Source organism: Tetrao urogallus (genome assembly GCF_951394365.1).
Source record: "Tetrao urogallus genome assembly, chromosome: 5".
NCBI classification, from domain to species: Eukaryota; Metazoa; Chordata; class Aves; order Galliformes; family Phasianidae; genus Tetrao; species Tetrao urogallus.
The window spans coordinates 37,925,639-37,945,930 of record NC_136818.1 but is presented as its reverse complement, the minus strand read 5'-3'; the positions used below and the strand labels follow the sequence as shown (position 1 = coordinate 37,945,930).

The 20,292-nt window shown below is 37.0% G+C and overlaps 1 protein-coding gene across 1 annotated transcript in view; it reads right to left on the bottom strand.

Moving 5' to 3' along the window:
- Positions 1 to 1,803: 1,803 nt before the first annotated feature.
- The window catches only part of CABCOCO1 (ciliary associated calcium binding coiled-coil 1), a gene marked incomplete at both ends in the record, with an annotated part of 48,479 nt that continues 29,990 nt past the window's right edge, over positions 1,804 to 20,292 (bottom strand). Inside the window, 2 exons of the mRNA XM_079535673.1 lie at positions 1,804 to 1,926; positions 2,313 to 2,432. Of these exons, the coding sequence (XP_079391799.1) occupies positions 1,804 to 1,926; positions 2,313 to 2,432 (243 nt within the window). The remainder of the gene's footprint in view (positions 1,927 to 2,312; positions 2,433 to 20,292) is intronic.

Genomic DNA, 20,292 nt, shown 5'->3' with positions numbered 1-20,292 from the left:
TTTGGTTGTTTTCACTGTTTTCCTTTGCTGCAGATGTTTGTTCTCTAGTGTAATACATTTTATTGAAACTGCTGGAATTAGAAAGCATTACTGAAAACAAACAATGAAAAACATATTCCTGTGTTGTTGCTTGTCTTTCTTAATTACAAACACAATTATGAATGTGTATCATATTCTGGAAATCCAGACTGCTGTAGATTCTGAGCACTTAATTTGCAATGCAGTATTTATAGGGGACGGCACAAAGGTACTAAGACATTTTAGGGAAATCTACAGTAGTGATAAAGTGTAGCCATCCTTGATTTGATAGCATTTAGAAATGTGGAATCACTAGAACGAAGACCACAAATATTGGAGTTTCATGGGGAATTTATATGCATTTTTCAGAATCAGCATACATCACTGCAAAGAGACAAGAGAAACAGGAGTGAAATGAGACAGTCCTTCCAAGAATCGTGAAAGTTGTTGACACAACTGGAAATGGCCGAAAGGTCCTTCAAAGGCTCCACTAAATCTGATCTGAGTCTAGAGACACACTCTCAATGTGTTTCACATAATTTTGATACAGTAAATGGATTTGTCCCAGAAAACTTGCTGTAACTTGCAGTAACTTGCCACTTTAGGAATGTTTCGGCTTGCGCATCCCAGAAATCTCTGCTATTACTTACTAATATATTTCTCTAATTTCCACACGTTTTGTAAAGAAGAAAAGCTCTTAGCAGTGATGTTAATGAAATCAAGGTCAGGTGAAAATCATGCATTTCATTTGTTCTGTAGGACAGGAAATATACAGCACTGGCTAGGTTCTCTCTCATTTATAAAGACACACTGAAAGTGAATGTGAAATCAAGTAGGTAGATCTAATGATGTATCATTGTTCCAATTGATATTCTCAGTTCATATATAATCCATATAAATCCATGTAAACACTATTTCCAGATAATATTATATATTTAATACATTTCTGCTCAGCCTACAGTGCTCATTGTGCTCTATCTAAAACTGTAACAACGCATGAAGTTTAAAGTCTTTAATGCCACCTGGTAGCTGAAATAAACACACGCAACATTTTCATGGTCTAGCCACATTCTAGTTGGCTTACTTTCAATAATTTCGTATGCTGGAGAAAGCAGTTACAAAATAACAATGGTCACCCTTCTGGCTCTCTTCTGGCTTTCCAGAACTTTCAATTTACAGATCTCTCTACAGAAAAGCAGGTTACCCTACCACAATTTAAGCCTACTGACAATAGCTTACTTGCATTTCATGAACCCTGAAGAAGTAACTCACAGACTCCTCACAGTCTGCAAATCACGTTCTGGAACCTGATCCATTCCATTAAGACAGCTCTTGAACATTTAGGCGTCAATCAACTGAGGTCTAGAACTGGCGTGTGTGACTGCTGATAAGAATTGCAGGATGTGTAACATAGGTGCATCTAACCACTTATTTATTAAGCACATATTGCATATGCTCCATCCCAGAAGCTGATCCTGAACTCTGGAAAAGGAATTTTATCATTGACATCTCCCAGAGCAGGATTTGGCCCATGTTTCTTTAACACATGGTGATGCTGAAGATATATGTTGTTATATTACTGAATATTTTTTATCTTATCACATGTAAGCTGACTAAACTAGGAGCTATTTATAGAGGCTAATTCACATTCTTATGGCATATGGATGTGCTTTTTGCCAGCTTTAGCATGAATACAGTTTATATTTATTAAAGCTGAGCTAGCTAATTACCATAGAATTAGTGAAAAGCTTTTTTAGCAATAGTACCTCAAGGTTGCCAATAGTTTCATTTGGGATTCGGAAGGACTGTGAGCTTCTGATCTTCACCAGTGAAAACAGCCACAGTACCTGCCTCAAAGGACTCTGCCTCTGGGCTGGGCTCTCCCAGGAGACCTTCTTGATCAGACCCCTAGCAGTAATCAACGATAAAAAATATGTGAATTAGAACATCCTCCCATTTTCTATAAGACCAGTGTCAGCTCAAAGACGTGAAACAATACACAAAGCCTGCTTTTGAGAACTTTACTGACACAGCCAGCATCACTCCTTCACTGCCCAGGCCAGGCAGATGCTGAGATTATGAAGCTGCATGGGATGGCAGCCGGAGGTGCTGACTCAAATAGAAGTCCTCCTTTGCTGACTGGTTAATGCAATAAAAGCAATTTCATTCAAGCACTTATTTTAGAAGTGAATGCATTCTGGAGAAAATAGTACTGGGCACCAAAAGCAATAAACATGGTGGAAGATTCATAGAATAACAGCTGGGGGAAAAAAAAAGTAAGCAAAACTCCATACCTTAGGTTCTATATCTGCAGCTATTGGTGATGCTGAGAGTGATGCATAGATATCAGATGTGCCTTCCTCAGATGGAGCAGGGAAGGGGGTAACTGCAGGTGGGGCAAGTTCAACTATATACTGCCAGTATATATATATAATATAAAAAAAAAAAGGAAAAGAAAGAAAAAGTAATTCAAGTTTAATTATTGCTTGGAAAATTACAAAAAATAATATCTTTCTGTGTGCGTGGTACTCTCCAGGTGCTAATAACTGGAAAGCATACCAAAAATGATTATAGATCAACTTTAATTTCTAGCTGCATCTCAAGAGAACCTGTTTATAACACTGGGAAAGAACATATGATTTTCATAATTTCATAACACTACAGCTTCTTACTCATATGGATAATTACATTTAGAAAACACAGTGCCTAGATAATGTGCAGTCTTCACAATGCAAATTTCACTCCTGAACAGGGATCTTGTTTTTTGGAATCAAAGACCCTCCTGACCTTCAGAAAAGACCCTCCAGATATTCAGTGTGCTGCAGTAAAGTTGTAGCAACACTGCATCAAACATTTTAATACGTCACTGTAATTTAAGAATCACTGACGGTCCAATTTTTGTTGCTAGATCAACTTCTTGCCCCCATTTCTCAGTCCTGTGCTCATGGGAACACCTTGCTGGAATTATGTTGGTGTTTGAACTGCTGCTCCAGGAACACTTAGGTAAGGAAAGGACATTTTCTCTCCTGGAGTACCTGGATGTAGCACTTGTCCTTCATCCTCATTCGGTCTCTCTCAAGTGATGCAGAATGCTGCCTGGAGTCCTTTAAGGGACCAAGGTTTTGTGTTTCTGTTTTTTTCTTTTTTTGTGTGACATGTCAATCAGGGTGACAGAAGGCACTTTTGAATGACTAAGAAACAGTATACTAATGGTATGTTTTGGGCCTCTGCAAAGGGAAGTGCCCACTGAGAATACCAGGCAGATGTTCCAGTTCTGAGTCAGCTATTACAAAACAGGATTTTGCTTGCATGGTGCAAGTCAGCTGCATTAATTCACATCAGGGTAATTGCAGCTCCCATAAATTAAATTTCCTCATACCTCAGAAATCACAGCTAGATTGGTGTTTGGCTCATTTACAGTTACCTGCTATAGTTAAATATGCTAAAAAAATATGAAAGATTCCATAATTTTTACGGTGAAAAAAAAAAAAAAAAAAAAAAAGAAACAGTGATGACCTTGTCAGTTTAATTTATTGTATTAAAAGCTTATTTCGTAGTCCAAAAAGCATTTCAGAGGTGATGTTTGGACACCGCCATTGTCTTCAGGATTCTCTGCCATGTATCAGCTAGCCCAAAAAAGACACTGCTATTCCAGGTTTCTAAGAGCCCAAAAAGGAAGGAAGAACTTAAGTGAGGAAAAAGATAGATTTTATAGAGACAAAATGCTTTTCAGCAACACCTGTGACCCAACATTTTACAGCACTCTGCTAGTGTCTAAATAGTGACAAAGGAAATAGAAAGTTTAGGTTTTCTCATCAAAATGGAAAAACCCTTTGCTGAACTAAATGCTGTTCTTTCTAAACCGAACCAGAAGCTTTGTTTTCAAATTCCAATGTTGTTTAAAACCAGAGCTCTTTTGGTTTAGCAAGTATTTCAGCATTCTCTGATTTCTCAACCTGTATTTTCTCACTGAAAAATATTTGCTAAATTGGATGAGAATTCACAAGTAGTTTCTGCTTTGTTATAACTACTTCTTTTGGTCATTTAGATAACTATTCACTTCTACTATGGTCTTTATTTAGATTCAAACATTTTCAACTTATTCACTTTGGTCTAAAACAAATCAATAAATAGGTAGATAGATAAATAAAGTAGGTGAGGTTTTTAAAACCAATTCCTAGCTATTCTAATACATTTCTGTAGTATGGACAGGATTTTCAGACATACAGTTTTAGAACAATATTCTTACTTCAGTGCATCCCTTTAAAGAGAGCCATTCTTTATTCATCTGTTCTGTGTCTAATAATAACCCTTGGATCATTAAGAAATAACTAAATTACAGCAGAACTAGGCTCTTTAATGAGCCATAATAGTCTCAATATTCAGCCAAAAGTTTTTCAAAAGTCTCTGAAACTGCAATGCAGAATATGAAATATTCTGTTTAGTAGTAAGTTTATGAGCAGTACTACATTTTACAGCCAAAATATAGTGACCTAAAAATGCCATTCCGCATTGTTCCTCCTATACATTGTGTCCTTAACAAGTCCAGGGGAAAATCTGAACAAATGAATTGCGGTGAGAGCCCGAAGCCAACCAACGTATTTAAATGAATCCTTCTGATGCAATACTTTCCTTTAAAAAATACAATTAAGTCTTTGTATTTCCTTTGAACAAAACCTCATGTTTAATAGCACCAATGGCACTGCAGTGAAATCCATTTAAAAACTGGGAAGGAGACACAGTAAGTTTTACACAGCTAAAGCCAGCTTTTAAAAAAATGTTGCTAATTTTTGAAGTCCAGGTAAATCTGCGGCAAATTACTTCCACTGACCTACATTAAATAATTCATACTCCATTTTTTTAATTCCTGAAGATTTGTCGTTATCTGAGCATTATTCACTATGACAAAGATGTATTACTCAGAGCGTCCTTTTGAATCAATGTAACTATTGAAATGTGAGAAACAGTTTGGCAAGACGATAACGCCTTCAGATTAATTGGCAATATTGTCAGGCACATTGCAGTCTAGCGGTCCAGGAGAACTCAGGCAGAAAGAAATGGCGAGGCAGAGCACAAACAGAGAGGACACATCGGTGTCAGCTGCAGGGAAAGGGACGCTCTGAAAGGGATCAGAGGAGCAGGAGTTAAATGCAGTATCGGGCGCACAGCACCTAACTCCTGGGCGCCAAAAGGCTCTTCAAACCACGCTGTCTAGCACAGGCTGGAGGCTGCTCCGGCCTCAGAGCGGTTCACGTGGGAAGCATCGCTCAGTGCCGCCCTTACTTTCCCACCCAGTCCCAGCACAGTCCCAGCTGAGGGCTGCAGCCCCTGCTCAAACACCGCCCTGCACTTATGCCCACATGCCGCCATTTTTTCCCAGAATTCTTTCCAGGAAAAGTTTGCATTAAAAAGGCCAAAGTAGCAAAGTGTCAGACTGTGCAGCACAGAAGCCTGCAGACTTACCTCTTTTCTGAGGGCTAGCAAATTACCTTGTTACAAATGTAGGCAGAGCAATGAGTAAAATAGCATACAGGAACTTTTCTAAAACAGGGTAATGGCAGGAAAGAAGATTGGTAAAGCATTCTAATAAATGAGTTCCACAGATGTGGTAGTTATTATAAAATTAGCTTTGCATAACTTACCAATATACCATTACATTTTTCCCCAGATGTTATCTGTTACTTGAATTAATTTTGCTTAAGTTACTATTATTGCAGATTTTATCCACACTGTATTTTATTATTTAAGTTTCTGTGGCATAAAACAAGCCCTAGCTGATAGCATTACTTTTAATAATATATGTAAGAGGTTTTAGTATTATACAAATGGCTGCTGGGTATATCTTAATAGTCATAGCACAGAACGTCTGCTCTCAAAATATTATGTAGATTAAAACCAGCTATTTACTTACACTCTAATTCGAGACATTGGAAAGGTTTGCAGTATTTATGCATGTGGCACGAAGGGAACCAATCTACTCAGGGAATAAATGTCAGGGCTTGAAAATTAGCAAAGCTGAGGTCAAGGTCAGTATGGATTTGCTAACATACTTGCTGAAAATTAGAATTTACAGTGTATGCTTATTTATTTCTTAAATGAGAAAAGAGACTGGGTTGGTGGTGTATTTGCTTCTTTGATACAAGGCTTTTGTATCACAGAGACATTTTTAAACCACCTTTTCAGCTCGGTATAATCTGAAATTCCGTACTCCTGTCCACAGAGACTTAACACAAATTCTCTGTAGCTAATCTTAGCAAACATAAGAAAATAATTATTTATAAGGATTGGAAAAATATCCCAAGTTCAGCATGGACCATTTCTAAAGCCTTGCAACATCTTTCAAAGCTTTTCAATGTCCTTCAGTGGGATATGGATTTGATTTTATATGGATGACAGATGCATTTAAAAATGTGTTTGTGTGTTATTCTCCATATTCATATCATCTGTGTAATTTCTGACTGGATGTCATAGGGCCTCACGCTTTCAGAGACCTGCACAGATTTTTCATATGTGATGTTTGTTATGAAACAAAATATTTAATATAGAGTTGACATTACTTTGCCATTTATGCTAAGCATGCACAGCTGCTTACCTACAAATCTTCTGAATTTCACTTGCTGGAGTAAAAGGCATTTACAAGATATGGTTTGTTAGGTGCCTGTATTTCATGTGGTTAAATTTGAATGAATAACTAATGGTCAGAGAAACACTGCCGCATCCTTATTCAAACCCAGCTTTTTCCTCTCTTTAGTCTCCCAACAGATGCAAACACACTGAATCCACTCTACCAGCCTCAAAAGACATCGCCCAATAGTGTTCTCACCAGCGAGGTTTCTGGGAGGCTGCTGACAGCTCTTCAAATACATTTGCTGCCCTGTTTTGTAACAATACTATCTACAAGGTCCAAAGGACTGAGAGATGTTATGAGGCACGCAGAAACTTAATCCAGATACATGATCCGTGCAGTGTGACTAAGATGGCAGAACTGGCTCCTAAATGCCTTCACTACACACATTTGTATTAATGTTTAAATCTGAGTGAAGATTAAGGAGGGACTAAACTTGGCCTCTGAAGAATGTTCCTCAGTTGCCAATGATGTACATGGAAAGTCCATGTGCATGTTCCTAGGCAGGAGTATTCTAACCACTGTTCCTTAAATGAGACAAAAGATCACTGAGTCAAAGGTATTCTTTATGCTCTTTTTCCTCTATTTCAGAATTCAAGTTAATACATTTTAAAGACAGTTTTCCATATTTCTGAGCTGAGATGTGAATCAACTCTGCTGACAATACATCAGCAATTAATCTAGTTCAAAATAGCTATGTGAAGCAATTCGGTGCCTACACTGACAAAACAGGATCTACGCCTCCCCCCAGGAAGCTGTAAATCAGTCAGTGACATCTGGCCTCAAGGACATCAGAGTCATCTGAAATGTGGTAATTTATATTAATGAACATCAATATTAATTTTTAAATAAAAAGAATTTGCTGCTGCCATTATGTTTACATACGGAATATTATTTATAGTTTGTGTTCCTCCTTTTCTACATTTTGCCCATAAATAATTGTAAGGAAGCACACTGTCATAGTTATAAATATTTTTCCTCAGAGTTGAAGCTTTTACATATCCTCTTGCTGTTTTCAGTAACTGTATGAGGGCAACAACCAGGATATTCTTGCTGCTCCAAGAACTGCTGCCAACTAATGCTTGATTGAGTAGAAAAGGGTTCTTCTACAACAGCAACCAAAGTCCCCCTCTCTCTAGAGACATCTTAATGCAGAATGCCCTTAATACCTACATTCTGTAAGAATATCCTCATGTCCCGGGAAAAAACACAAAAATCCTGATGTTACTGAGCTGGAGTCATATGTTTCTAAGCTTCCAGTTATTACTGCCAATTTGCAGATTATTTAGAAAGACAAAATAAGAAAAAAAAAAAAAAATCCCCACTTGGCTTTCACACTAAGGGCACATCACTAAATGATTCACCTTGGAATGGTCACTCTAAATTCAGATTGCGTTTAGCATTGCCAAATCTTCTAGAGTCAAGGGATTATAAGAGAATCTCAACTTTCATTTAAAAATAAAGTTCATGTCTAGCTTTTACGGTTGCAGAGGAAAGATGAAAAACATAAATCTTGAAAGCTCAAAAACTAGACTGTAAGCAATAGGAACCAAACAACAATTATTTTTAAGCAAGTCTCCTGATTTTTGGGAATCTTGCTCACCATTTTAATTGCCCGAGGTTAACAAAACCCCTTGAAAGCAGTGCATACAGATTTTGAGAAAGTATGAAGGATTTTTTTTTAGTCCCTGAAAGTACATCAGGACTCTTTAAAGTGCCAGCCCCACCTTTCCACTTCAAGAGCACCCAACAAGGAAATTGCAGCCAGCTCCCATTGTGGCTGTATTGTTTTATTCAGTGGAGACCTAAAGCCTTAATTAAAAAAAAAAAAAAAAAAGAAATAATAAAAAAATATATATTTATAATATATTTACATGTACATATATTAAGAGCCTTTTCTACACTAAGCACAGTTCTTGCCATTTTTGTTGTTATTGTTCATTTGTTTGTTTTGTAATTAGTCTCATGATCACTTGAGAAAAAAGTACATTCTTTCGAACTTATTGCAAAACTAGCATACAGAGAATCTATGGTGGCACACAGCTGATTAGGCCAGAGATTCACATTTCCTTGTTTTGCATCCCTTTTTCCCAAATCATTTAATGAGGAAAGATCTGACATGAATACTGAAAATATAATAATAAAAACATGAAAGCATATTTGACCAGGTGCATTTTGGTATCTCCTTCTGGGAGATAAAGACTTGCTGCAGTCTCATGCTCAAAGAAAACCTATTTGTGACAGAGTATATGCCTTTGGCAACAAAGTGGGTTAGAGGAATTAAAATGTTTAGAGAAATGGTATTCCGCACACCCTCTCTAAGAACTTTATCAACTTCCATCGTCAGCACTGAGCATGTCCTGAAGGAAAGTCAGAGACACTAAAATAGATTAAAAGCCTAATAATTGTTTAATACACCTGCCTTGAACCATGGCAAGGGGAGCTTGTTACATCTCCCACTGGAAATACAGCAAAACTGGACTCCTCACTAGGGCACCCCTGTTTGCCCAGGGCTGGGTGGTGTGACATAGTTCCCTTTCCTGCTGAATGGGGCTGTAGGAACTCAGTAGGAACCAACAGCACTGCCTCTTCAGTCCTAAGTGCATATGGCAAAAGTCAGGCAGCTCTTGGCCATCTCCTGTGCTGTTTTTTGGGGGTATTACTTCCTACATGCAGCACTGTTACCACATGCAGCAATATTACCACCAACTCTTACAGCTCCACAGCGCTTTCTGTCAGCCCTAAGAATATTTTTCTGCAAAGTGTAGTCCCACCTCCTGCCTTTATCCACAGCTGCTCTTGAGCAGCCCTCTCTTCCTCGCCATTCCTCTGCAAACAGCGCTGGCTCCGTACAAGACGTGTAGGGGACAGGCCTCCCACACAAGTGCCCCATGCTCTGCACCCTCGCACCAAAGCACAAGGCCAGCTCTCCTTACCCTCCTCCCAGACATCAGGCGCATTGTGTGAATAGGCTCCACTGTATCGATTGACTCTGAGCTGTTTGTACAGAAAAAGCTGCTCTAACATCTAAAAGGTTGCATTAAAAAATTTTACCTAAACAATATTGATTCCAAGCTAACAGTAAAAAAAATTGCTTATATAACTTAAAAAGTAGAATATAGATTTTTTAAAAAATATGCTACATTAGAAAACTTTTTAAGACAAACAGTCACATAAAATGGTGAGCTTGTATTGTTTAGTATCAGATCTAAACCATGAAGTCTTTGCCTGAATGTGTAAGTTTCTGTTAAAACAACAATTTTTCCTGTGGACTGTAAATTCAATTACTGTTTTTATTGGAATCACATTTTGCTTTGGAAACAATCATGCAGAAAAAGAACCGGTAACTCAGACATCTTAAAAACATCTCAAAACAGGCACGACTGTGAGAACAAATCAGTTATGGTAATTCTTCCACTGTGAACTGCAATGTTTTTCAAATCCATTTCCATATTTTTAATTAACACCTAGTTAAAAAAAAATCTTACTGTAGGTCATTTTAATCACAAATGGGAAAACAAATTTACTTTATCAGAAAATTGACTAGACAGCATTTTAAGGACTTATTTTTCATGTTTTTATCATCCAAATTAAGTTATTAACATACGTTTTCCAATTTGGGAGTGCAGAAGTAAGCCAATTTTTCTTTTGAATTTCAGAGTTAGGCAGCTTTTGGTTACCTCTATGTGAAAGTAGCTTATTGTAACACCAGAATATTTCATCAGTATGCAGACAAAAACACATCAAAGCTATCAGTATTACAACTGCATTTCTACATAACTTGAATCTGAAGTATTCCAGCCAGTCTTTTAGTCAAAACATATCATTACTTCCTTATACCATACTTAAATTTCATACTCTATTGTAAACAGGCTCTCCTTATTGCAGTACATCCTCATAAAGCTGTTTATTCTGGATCTCAACTTGAAAGTTGGGGTTAGTTTTAACTCTATCTTATACATAATATTGTCATTCATATTAATTGAAAATGCAGCTATGAATACAGGCAGGGTTAGTCCAGTCAACACAAGAGTTAAACAAAGCCTTATTTCAGCATAGCTTGGCTTGGTGGGTGATATGAAAACTATTACGTTTCCCCTTGGTTAGCTGCCAAAGCCAACCACACCTTGGATAATGTGAGGTTGTTTTTGAGTAGGTAGCATCTCCTTACAATCTATCTCCTCCCACTTCAACTTGGAAGGTTTCTGAGAAAAGGAGTCATTTCTGTTGGGGCATGAAATAGTTTCTGGTGAAAAAGCATATAAATCTCGTTCTGCTTTGACTTGTTAGGAAGCTCATAGCAAATCATATAATCAAATGTAGACATATCAACATTTGTTTAAGCAAAACAATTTCTCTCTGAAGAACAAAATGTATACCACTCAACTCCTTATTCCTTATAAACTCTGATTTAACTTCATATTCTAGAAAATTAGCACAAACAAAGGTAACAAACCCAATATAAATCTGAGGTTTGCTCAAAGGGGATTTCCACAAGCATAAAGAATTTTAACACAAGCCCAGATTGCATGGAAACATTTAGAACCTTGAATTAACACTGAACAGAAATTCTTGAGTCACTCACAGAGAATGTGGCATTTAAATGTTTTGCAGCACTATTTGTTGACCTACATGGATTTCTAAGCAAATATCAGTCAAAGAATTTGTTACTGGCATACTTACATGCTACCTAACATTCATATCATTCCAGCTACCAAATACCAACATTTCTGTATCAATTATATGTCAAACACTCTGAAAAGTTTAAGGCTCACCTGAGTAGGAGTGCTGCCTATAGTTATGTAAGGGGGAAAAGGTTCATTTACACAATTACAGTTTGCTTTAGTAATATATTTAATTACACCATGTTTAATATAGTACAGGAGCTTGAACTTTTTTTCTTGTCAGCATTATCACGGTATTGAAAAAACAGTGCAAGAATTTCCAAGTGGGCCCATACGTGAATATGAAGGGTACTGAGTTCAACTGCACTCTGTGTGTTTTTCTCTCCTCCCCTGTATTTAGTCCTTTCAGTAAACTATTTTACAAGAAAAGGTGCAGAAACTATGATCACAAAGTCTGAACACCATGTGCCTGAAACAAGGATGATACATCTGTGATGGTCAGATTTTAATGTGGAAAAGGAAATGATGCAATGATGTCAAAGGGATTTATTTATCTATTCTAGCCACACCTTTTCTCTGGCAGCTTTCCTAACTATCGCAGCAGCATTGTAAGAACTCAAAGGTAGCCAGTGCCAAACAGCAGCACCTCCTCCTAAGAACATACAGCACTATCCAGAAAATTGACACTGCCCACTCTGGAGGTGCCCCCTTTTGGTCTAACCTCAGAAGGAACATCAGGAACACCACATGTCTGGACTGCCAAGCAGAAAAACTGAAGAGAGGGTAGAAAAATCACTAAGATTTTTTTTTTTTAAGCTGGCAAACTCAGCTGGCAGTAGAGACAAGGAGGTACATAGATCTAAACTGGTCCTGTGTAAGAGAGATCTATTCAATGTGCAGAGACTTGTTCAATGCAGAGGACAGAGGCAGAGTGGCCAAATGGATTCACTGTTACCACTCTGGGAGCAGAGTCCAATGCTGAACATTCATTACTCCAGTCTCAAATTCATTCTCGGCACCAACTGCCATGAAGCAGCAGAAGGTCCAGCACGTCCTCCAACAGTGCCTATTTCTACCAAACCAAGATTTTAACTAACTTTTCCAAAAGAATTCATAACCCAAAGATCACAACAAAGATAGCACTCTTGGAGACTCCTGGACATGGTCCCTAATCACTTCCTTATCAATGTCGGACTGCTTCCCTTTGATAATCACTTGTTCCATCTATACAAAATGTCATGCATCCTATCTCCTCCTGCTATATGATTATTTTGATTTTTATATTTGTCAGAATGTAATGCAACTCTCACCACTGCTCCCAGGTTTGTGGTTTTATGCTGGCCAGAAATATTTACCTGTGCACCACAATACTTTCAACAACTGACACAATCCATCTTTGTGTGCATACATGCTTATATATCTGTAATTGCTAATTGTCGCTCAAGTTTAGAAGGGCTAGGGGGAAAAAAATAGCAAAGAACATAATCACAACATAATGGCCTTTAAAGCAGAAATCATTAACATGACTTTAAAAAAAGAAAAAAAAACCCAACACCCTACTTGCCCAACATAATAGACAAATGTCAGTATAAGTCCTCTGATTCTGCAAACTCTGGCCCTATATTTAAGGCACTGACTGGTTTAAGTGTTCTTTGCAGGTATTCATTAAATCATTCGTACACCCTAATAAATCTTGCTGGATGCACAGCTCCATGTGGAAAAAATAAAGCTGATAGGAGATACTTTTTAAAAACTTGGCCCCAAAAACACAGACAGGTTCTTTTTACTTGATAACAACTGGCTTTGCAGAAATATCTGTCTAAATGGTAAATTAGTCTCAAAGCATCCTCCATCACTGAAAGACTCCACAATGCACTTGGAACACAAGTGACAGCCAACAGCCAATTGAAACATTTCAAGTGGATTTTTTAAGCCTTAAAATTATTAAAATTGTTGATTTAAAATAATTATATTTCAACCAGTGTTTTACTAGTTCTCTCCCCATCTCTGCTGATTTTAATTTTCTCACTTGTCAGCATCTCCTGGCAGTGAGAAGAAGAAAGACCTCAAATCTTTGCTGATTGCTTTCCACACAATCTGATTTCTATAAATTAGAAGCTGCTGATGGGGAAGCAGACAGCAATACCCTTTGATCAAGATACACATCTTGATCTCTTTTATCATTTTTTAAAAAACAATAATATTACAACAAAAAAAATCATCATACAAGCTTTTCGATCAAAGTGTGTCACTGTCTGCTTCCCAGTCAACATACTGCCAGTGAATTGGCAAGGTGCCCAGGAAGAGCAGGCAGCAGCTGGTGGATTTGATTACCATCTGCATATCCACTGATGTACAACATATTATGTCTCCACCTAGTGGGCAACTGCACTTAACAGGAAATTTGAAAATGGGTTGGGAGTCTACTCTCATGGAGACAGAAGGAGATTTGTTGGACTTCCCACCAGTAGAACTGGGCTCTAAGGCTGTGTTGTGTCGGATATTACTAAAACAAAAAAGGCACCAAAGACTTTTGATTCTCCCAGCAAACTAACAAATCTCTCTTACATTCCTCAGCAGCCTGGAAGACTTACCGAACAAATTTTGAAAGCGTAAAAGAGAGAAAAGGAAAAAGTACATGAGAGCAAGGAGGCCATTAACACCCAGAGCTCCATAAATAAATAACAAGCAATGAGATAAAAATGCCAAGACAACATCTTTCTTTAAGAAGAACTAAACTACAGCACTACCTCAGCTCCTGGATAGCAAGACAGGCAAAACACTGCATTAAATTTCTCATGTAGTTTCAGATATCACCCTTGACTTGCAAAACAGATTCAGTAGCAACAGGAGACAAAAGATAGGCAGATCTGTTTTTCAGAAAAGTGCCATGAAATCATCCTTGGGAGACAGATTTTAGAATCCGTGTGATTGTTTAAATACAGTGAAACTGAGGCACAAGTCAGTGCTGTGACAGCTCTTATCTGACAGACAGAGGACTAGAACAAGTAGTTATTATAAGACTAATTCTACCACGGTCATTATACCAACCTCCCTTCCATCGATTACCATCCTTTTTGACAACAATTCAGCTAGCAATGTACTGACTGGATGTATTTTATGTACAGCCACCTAGTGTGAAAACTGCATCCTAATGAAGAACCATCAGTACAGCAAAATGAAATAAAAAACAACAAGATCATACTATTGATTTTTTTTCCATCCACATACAGACTAAACTTAAATTCCCTTAGCTGGAGAAATCTTTTGAAATAACTCTCCAACACAGCGTGATTACATTTCATTTAATGACTTCTCTTGGGTGCATGATAGGTCCTAAAATAGCTCTTCTTTTTCTGAATATCTTTTAATAAAGTTGTTTTTAAAAAGCATTTTGATTTGACATACCTAAACTGGTTACAGTAAAGCATATTCTGCTTTTATCATACACTTCGTTGCATTAGAAGTGAGTTTATTATTCTATAAATAATTCATTCAAAGGAACTTCACTTTAACAGTGCCTAATAGACACAATCATTTAAGATAGCATGCTGGCAAATTTCAGCTTTAAATCAGAAGCTGATCTGTCTTCATGTTAAAAAAATCCTGCAACTTATCAGAAAAACAAACCATTTTTGTGCGAAACTCAGGCATGAGCACTTAAAAATGAAGTCAATACATGCCAACAACATTTGTCCCAATTTATCACATTGCTCATTTGTGCTGGAAGAAGATGGGATTTGTTTCAATCTATTCTAATTCCCTTTATTTCAATAGAAACTACAAGAATTAGAAATGAATGTTGTTCCCTCCACAATTTGCTGTGATAGAAGCTTTATTTTTCAGGTCAGCACTCTCCATTTTTGATTGCTCAATGCGAGTGCAACAATGGCTAAAAAAAGAAGGCTCTGAAATGTTAGGAAATAGAAACTGCTGACTACCTGGTGAAGGAATAATGATTTATAATATATGAATAGGGGCAATAATTGGATAGCAGGCTGTACTCAAAAAAGCCTTAATTCACAGATCTTGACATCACAAAGTCATAATCCATCGATCTAGCATCAGAATGATGGATTATGACTTTTTAGGAACATGCAGGCATGTCAGCTTCATGAGCATTCCGGGAATTGTAGTCCAAATTGTTTTACTGAGGTCATTTGAACAATTTCAGTTCTTAGCAATAAAGCTGATGCAATAATATTTTGAAATGTAAAAGTTTTGTTGGATCCTTTTTTTTTTTCCCCCCAAACTCTAAAAACCCTGCAACCAAATATTGCAGATTGCCATAACTTGTGACAGAAGAATACTTTCAAAACTACTTGAAGCCACGTGTCATTTTTTCTACAGAAATGAAAACAATTTTGAAAACCTATGTGGGTTTTATATCAAGAGAGTTTTGTATTTGAATTTGGAGAAGAAAAACACAAGTTGCAAAGTAAGTAATTAATTACAATGATTTCTTTCAGGAAGAGCATTGACATTTACTATACACATTTTCCCATGGACTACAGCAAAAGTATATTATTTTTGACCTCCAATTCCTTCATTTTTTTGACCCCAAGTATCTCTTAAATTGTTGCTGCCAAATATAAAGTTATGATGTGAATTTAGATGTCATCTTTCATGAAAAGAAATGCTAGGTTTTTGAAATGTGTGAATAAGTTGAGATTGAAATGTATTATTTCTTATAAATAAGCTCTTGCCATATTAACTCAAAAAGGCAACTTGCTTATTCAGTGAAATACTTTGAACTACACTTTTGTCATAAAAACAAACATAGGCTAAGGTAATTGCGTTGAAAATTGAGGGAAGTTCCAGAGCTCCTTTCATTAAGCATCATGTACTTATTTACAGCATAATATAATTCATAAAATTTTATTACCAAATCTTCTTCTGGCATTTCCCCATTACAGTTCATTGAAACCACCTACAAATTAACTACTGCTATATTACTTGTAGATTAATTCAATGGCTCAGAGATGAGTTCTTCAAAAAGTGCTTTCTGCTCTAGACAGGTGCTGAGAATAAAAAGTAAAGCCTACGTTAAAAATAAAATGACTAAATATTTGCAGTGAACACACATATATATATAAAACAAAAACAAAAACTGTGACTTAAATCTCTTTCAAAGGTATAAAAGTTTTAAGTATACAAACAACAGGGCTGAAGGGAAAAAGAAAAGAAAATCAAAGTCAGGTTGCTTATACTTATATTTTATCCATAAACTCCTTTGTATCTCCAATTATTTAGAAGCAGAGTTTCTTTCTCTCTGATTTTCCTCACTTTCTCTGTTCTTATTGGTAAACTGTTTTTAAAGAGTGCTTATTAATAAAAAATACTTATGTAACACTTTCATATTTTGTTCATTTTTTTTGAGCGTTCTAGGTCTAATCTCAGCCCTGATTGCAAAACAAACTGTAACAACAACTAGGACAAAAGGAAGAGAAAAGGCAGCTGTGGAATAGCTTTAACTTTCAACTGTTCTCAAAATGAAAGTGAAAAATGATGCACTTTTTACAATACAGAAGTAATTGACTTCATTTTGACAACTAAATATGAAATGGCTAATAAAAATCACCACCATGTAAAATACACTCCTTCCTCTTGACACATCTAATCTTAGAGTCTCACATAAAGGAAACACATCACTGAAAAGCAATCGCTTCTTTAAAGAAGTCTCAAAGAGCAATCTCCACACAACTGATCAAATGAGTACCTCATTTGATTAAATCTGCTGAGGAATTAACATTGGCAGGCTGCTATTACTAAATTGGAAGGCACTTGGGAGGACACCACTGCTCACAGTTTTCTGTTTTGTGATTTATATGCTGGAGGTAAAGGTAAGTGGTCAGGATATCAGTTTTGGATACTCTTTCAAAGAGCTGGTTGAATAGTGCCCTAGCATCATCAAACCAGGTTAATTAGTTACTTCATTGTTGAACAGTTTTGTACCTGAATTTTCCTAGGATCACTCCTGACCCATTATTAACCTAGGTCAACTCAATCAAGCTTATGAAATCAAATGAGACTCGCACTGGCACAGGCTGCCCAGAGAAGCTGTGGATGCTCCATCCCTGGAGGCATTCAAGGCCAGGTCGGATGGGGCCCTGGGCAGCCTGTTCTGCTGGGTGGCAACCAGCCCATGGCAGGGGTTGGAACAGGGTGACCTTCAAGGTCCCTTCCACTCTAAGCCAGTCTATGATTTGAGACTATGTAAGGTGGCTACACCTTTTTTAAACTTTCCAGATCAAAGTATGAGTATGGCCCTTAGGATCTCACATCAGGGAAGATGGCTGCCTGGTAATTTTTGTTTCTCCTGTTTCCTCCTCTTTTTTGGACCTCTGCATTACTTCTGTACTTCTTTTCATGTTGTTAAAGTCATTGTAGCTTTTCCTTGTCTCAAGTGACAAACTAACTTCATGTCTATTACGAAGGACCAATAAGAGGCTAACTTTCTGTCTTTAGTGACGTGTACTTGAACCAATGACCTTGAAGTGAAAGGCTCTGTAGGTTTTTAGCATTCCCTTGACACTCCCAGCTCCTTTATTTGTCCAGTTTATAAGCCAAACCTGTGTTCAAAAGGAACACTTATAATTTCTATTATGATCATTCTGCTGTGGCAGTACATTGCTCTGGAAAAAATATGAATTATACAGTGCATGTGTTAGTAAAATTTAAATCAAGCAAATGTTTAATATTAAGCCATTTCATCTATTTCCAAACTTAGGCAAATTTATTACAAAGTATTGAAATTGCACTTCAAGCCCTAAGGCTTGCAGCGTTGGAGCCTGCCTGATTAATGTAATTAAAGGAACAGCATAACTCAAAATTTATTAAAAATTAAATATACGTGGCCTTATTGTTTACCTCCAACTGATAGCATGATTTCTTGCACTGCTTACTATTTGACAAGCTGTTAAAGCATATTCCCTTCTCTTCTGCTGCACATATGGCTAAAAGAACAGAGGTTAAATGCAGCAATAGATAAAATCTGGGAATTGTATTTTTTATCACGGTGGCACTAAGTTCCCCATTCTCAGTTTTACCATAAGCAGGTGATGCTAAAGAGGTGGAAAGTTCATGGCTTCCATGGACAGAATCTTCTTCCCTTCCATGCGCACTTCATGTCATATATTGTAGTTTTCAATCAGCCAAGACCCAGCTTGCAGGAGGTGCCGAGCTGTATGTATCAGACTAAATAATGCTTGGCTTGTAAGGCCCAATCCAGAATAATGTTCAATGTTTGCAAAGCTGATAAAGTTTACAATGCATAAAAATACTCTCTTACACAGTGCGTGTGAAATCTCGAGAGCACATGGCTAATGAATGCTGGCTAGCATATGAAAGGATCTCAGAAGTCCAGGAGATAGGCTTTAGGAGATGGAAATCTAATTTTCTTCACTCTGGAAAAAAAAAGGTTACATTTTTTTCTGCAAAAGTTGTCTGCATGACTCCATTCTCTCCTACAATGATGCTGCATTTTATTTCAGCCAGTGCACTGATCAACAGCCTCTCCCAGAACAGAAGTAGAAAGGAAATGAAAAAAATGAAAAGAAGTTGGCAAATGTACTTATATATGCAAATTTCATGTTAACACAGTTATGCTTTCAAAATTATGGCAACAGCAATAGAATTCTGCTGTTGTGATCACAGATAATCAAAGCAAGGAGGAAAAAAGCCAGCATTAAAATATTTTCAAAGGTATGAAAGTCTTTACTGTTGTGCAATTTAAATTTACTTCCATTACTTGAAATTTCCTTTTGTCTGTGTGATTAGAATTTAAATGCTTCTGAAGTATATTAACAAGTATAGTTCTGTTATGTTGCAGAAATGCTGTAGCAGTCCTCCCTTATGTTGAAAACTAAGTAAATTCCTTAATTTACTACTGAAATACTAAGCAAATTCAGTTAAAACATTTTGAATATGAACTTTTCACTAAGGAATAAGCCATAAAGATGAACTAATGCAGCACTTTTTACTCTACTCACACATACACATACCACAAAGCTATAGCAGTATTTTATACAACTGAAAACATGGGATGTTTGCAAATTTCCAAGGATGCTTTCCCACTTAATCACCTATAGCTTGAGGACCAATTTTGCTATCAATATACTAGGTTGATGTAGTGCCTTTTTTGTATACAATTGTAGTAGGGTACCTGAAGTCACTCGGGGTGCTGTGAATTCAAGATACACGAACTGGATTGTAAATCATAATAGTAAACTCAGAATTTATACCAGAGAGCAGTTAAAGAAGCATAGGCATTAAAAACCTTCTCATGTGTATCACATGATGAAGTTATTCAAAATTCTCCTCTCAGTAATTCCTTTACTTTTCACAATTCAAAATGTCTTTGCTGAGCAGAAGTTACTTTCCTTGAAGACAAAGTTCAAGGCAATGTTATAATCACACTGGAGTCTCTAGTAGTCTTTAATGCAATGACATAAATTGGGTCTTAACTGGAAGCTGATTTGAAAAAGTTAATCAGACCCCCAAGTAAAAATAAAGCTGCAATACCTCACAGCACCACTACTGCTTATTACAGCATTGGGAAAATTTGGGTACCCTTCACGAGAACCTTCCTTTTTTTCCCCAGCTATATTGATCTCTTGGACTTGATGCATGGAATACTCTAACATTCTACAAAGGGGGCCTTTTAAACAACTATCACAGAGCAAAGTTTAGTTAACATTCATGCTATCTTTTTTTTACTCTTCATCCATTCTTCCCCAGTCAGATTTGGCAAGAAGAGAAAGGGGAAAACAACAATTTTAAAAGCCAATTTCTATGTTTCTGTATATATGGGACTTAAGCAATTACTTTTGCATCTAAATTCAGTTGTACTCTAACAGATAAGTACTAAGGGGAAAAGCGGGTTGTCCTTGCAATTGTTTACCCTCAAGACGGTGCAACAAGACCAATTTGTGTTAGTCTGTGAAGTGGTAACTGTATTAAACTGGCAATCCAGCACAGAAAAATTCTAGCATCTAATTCCCCATTCCCAGAGTGACCTACAGT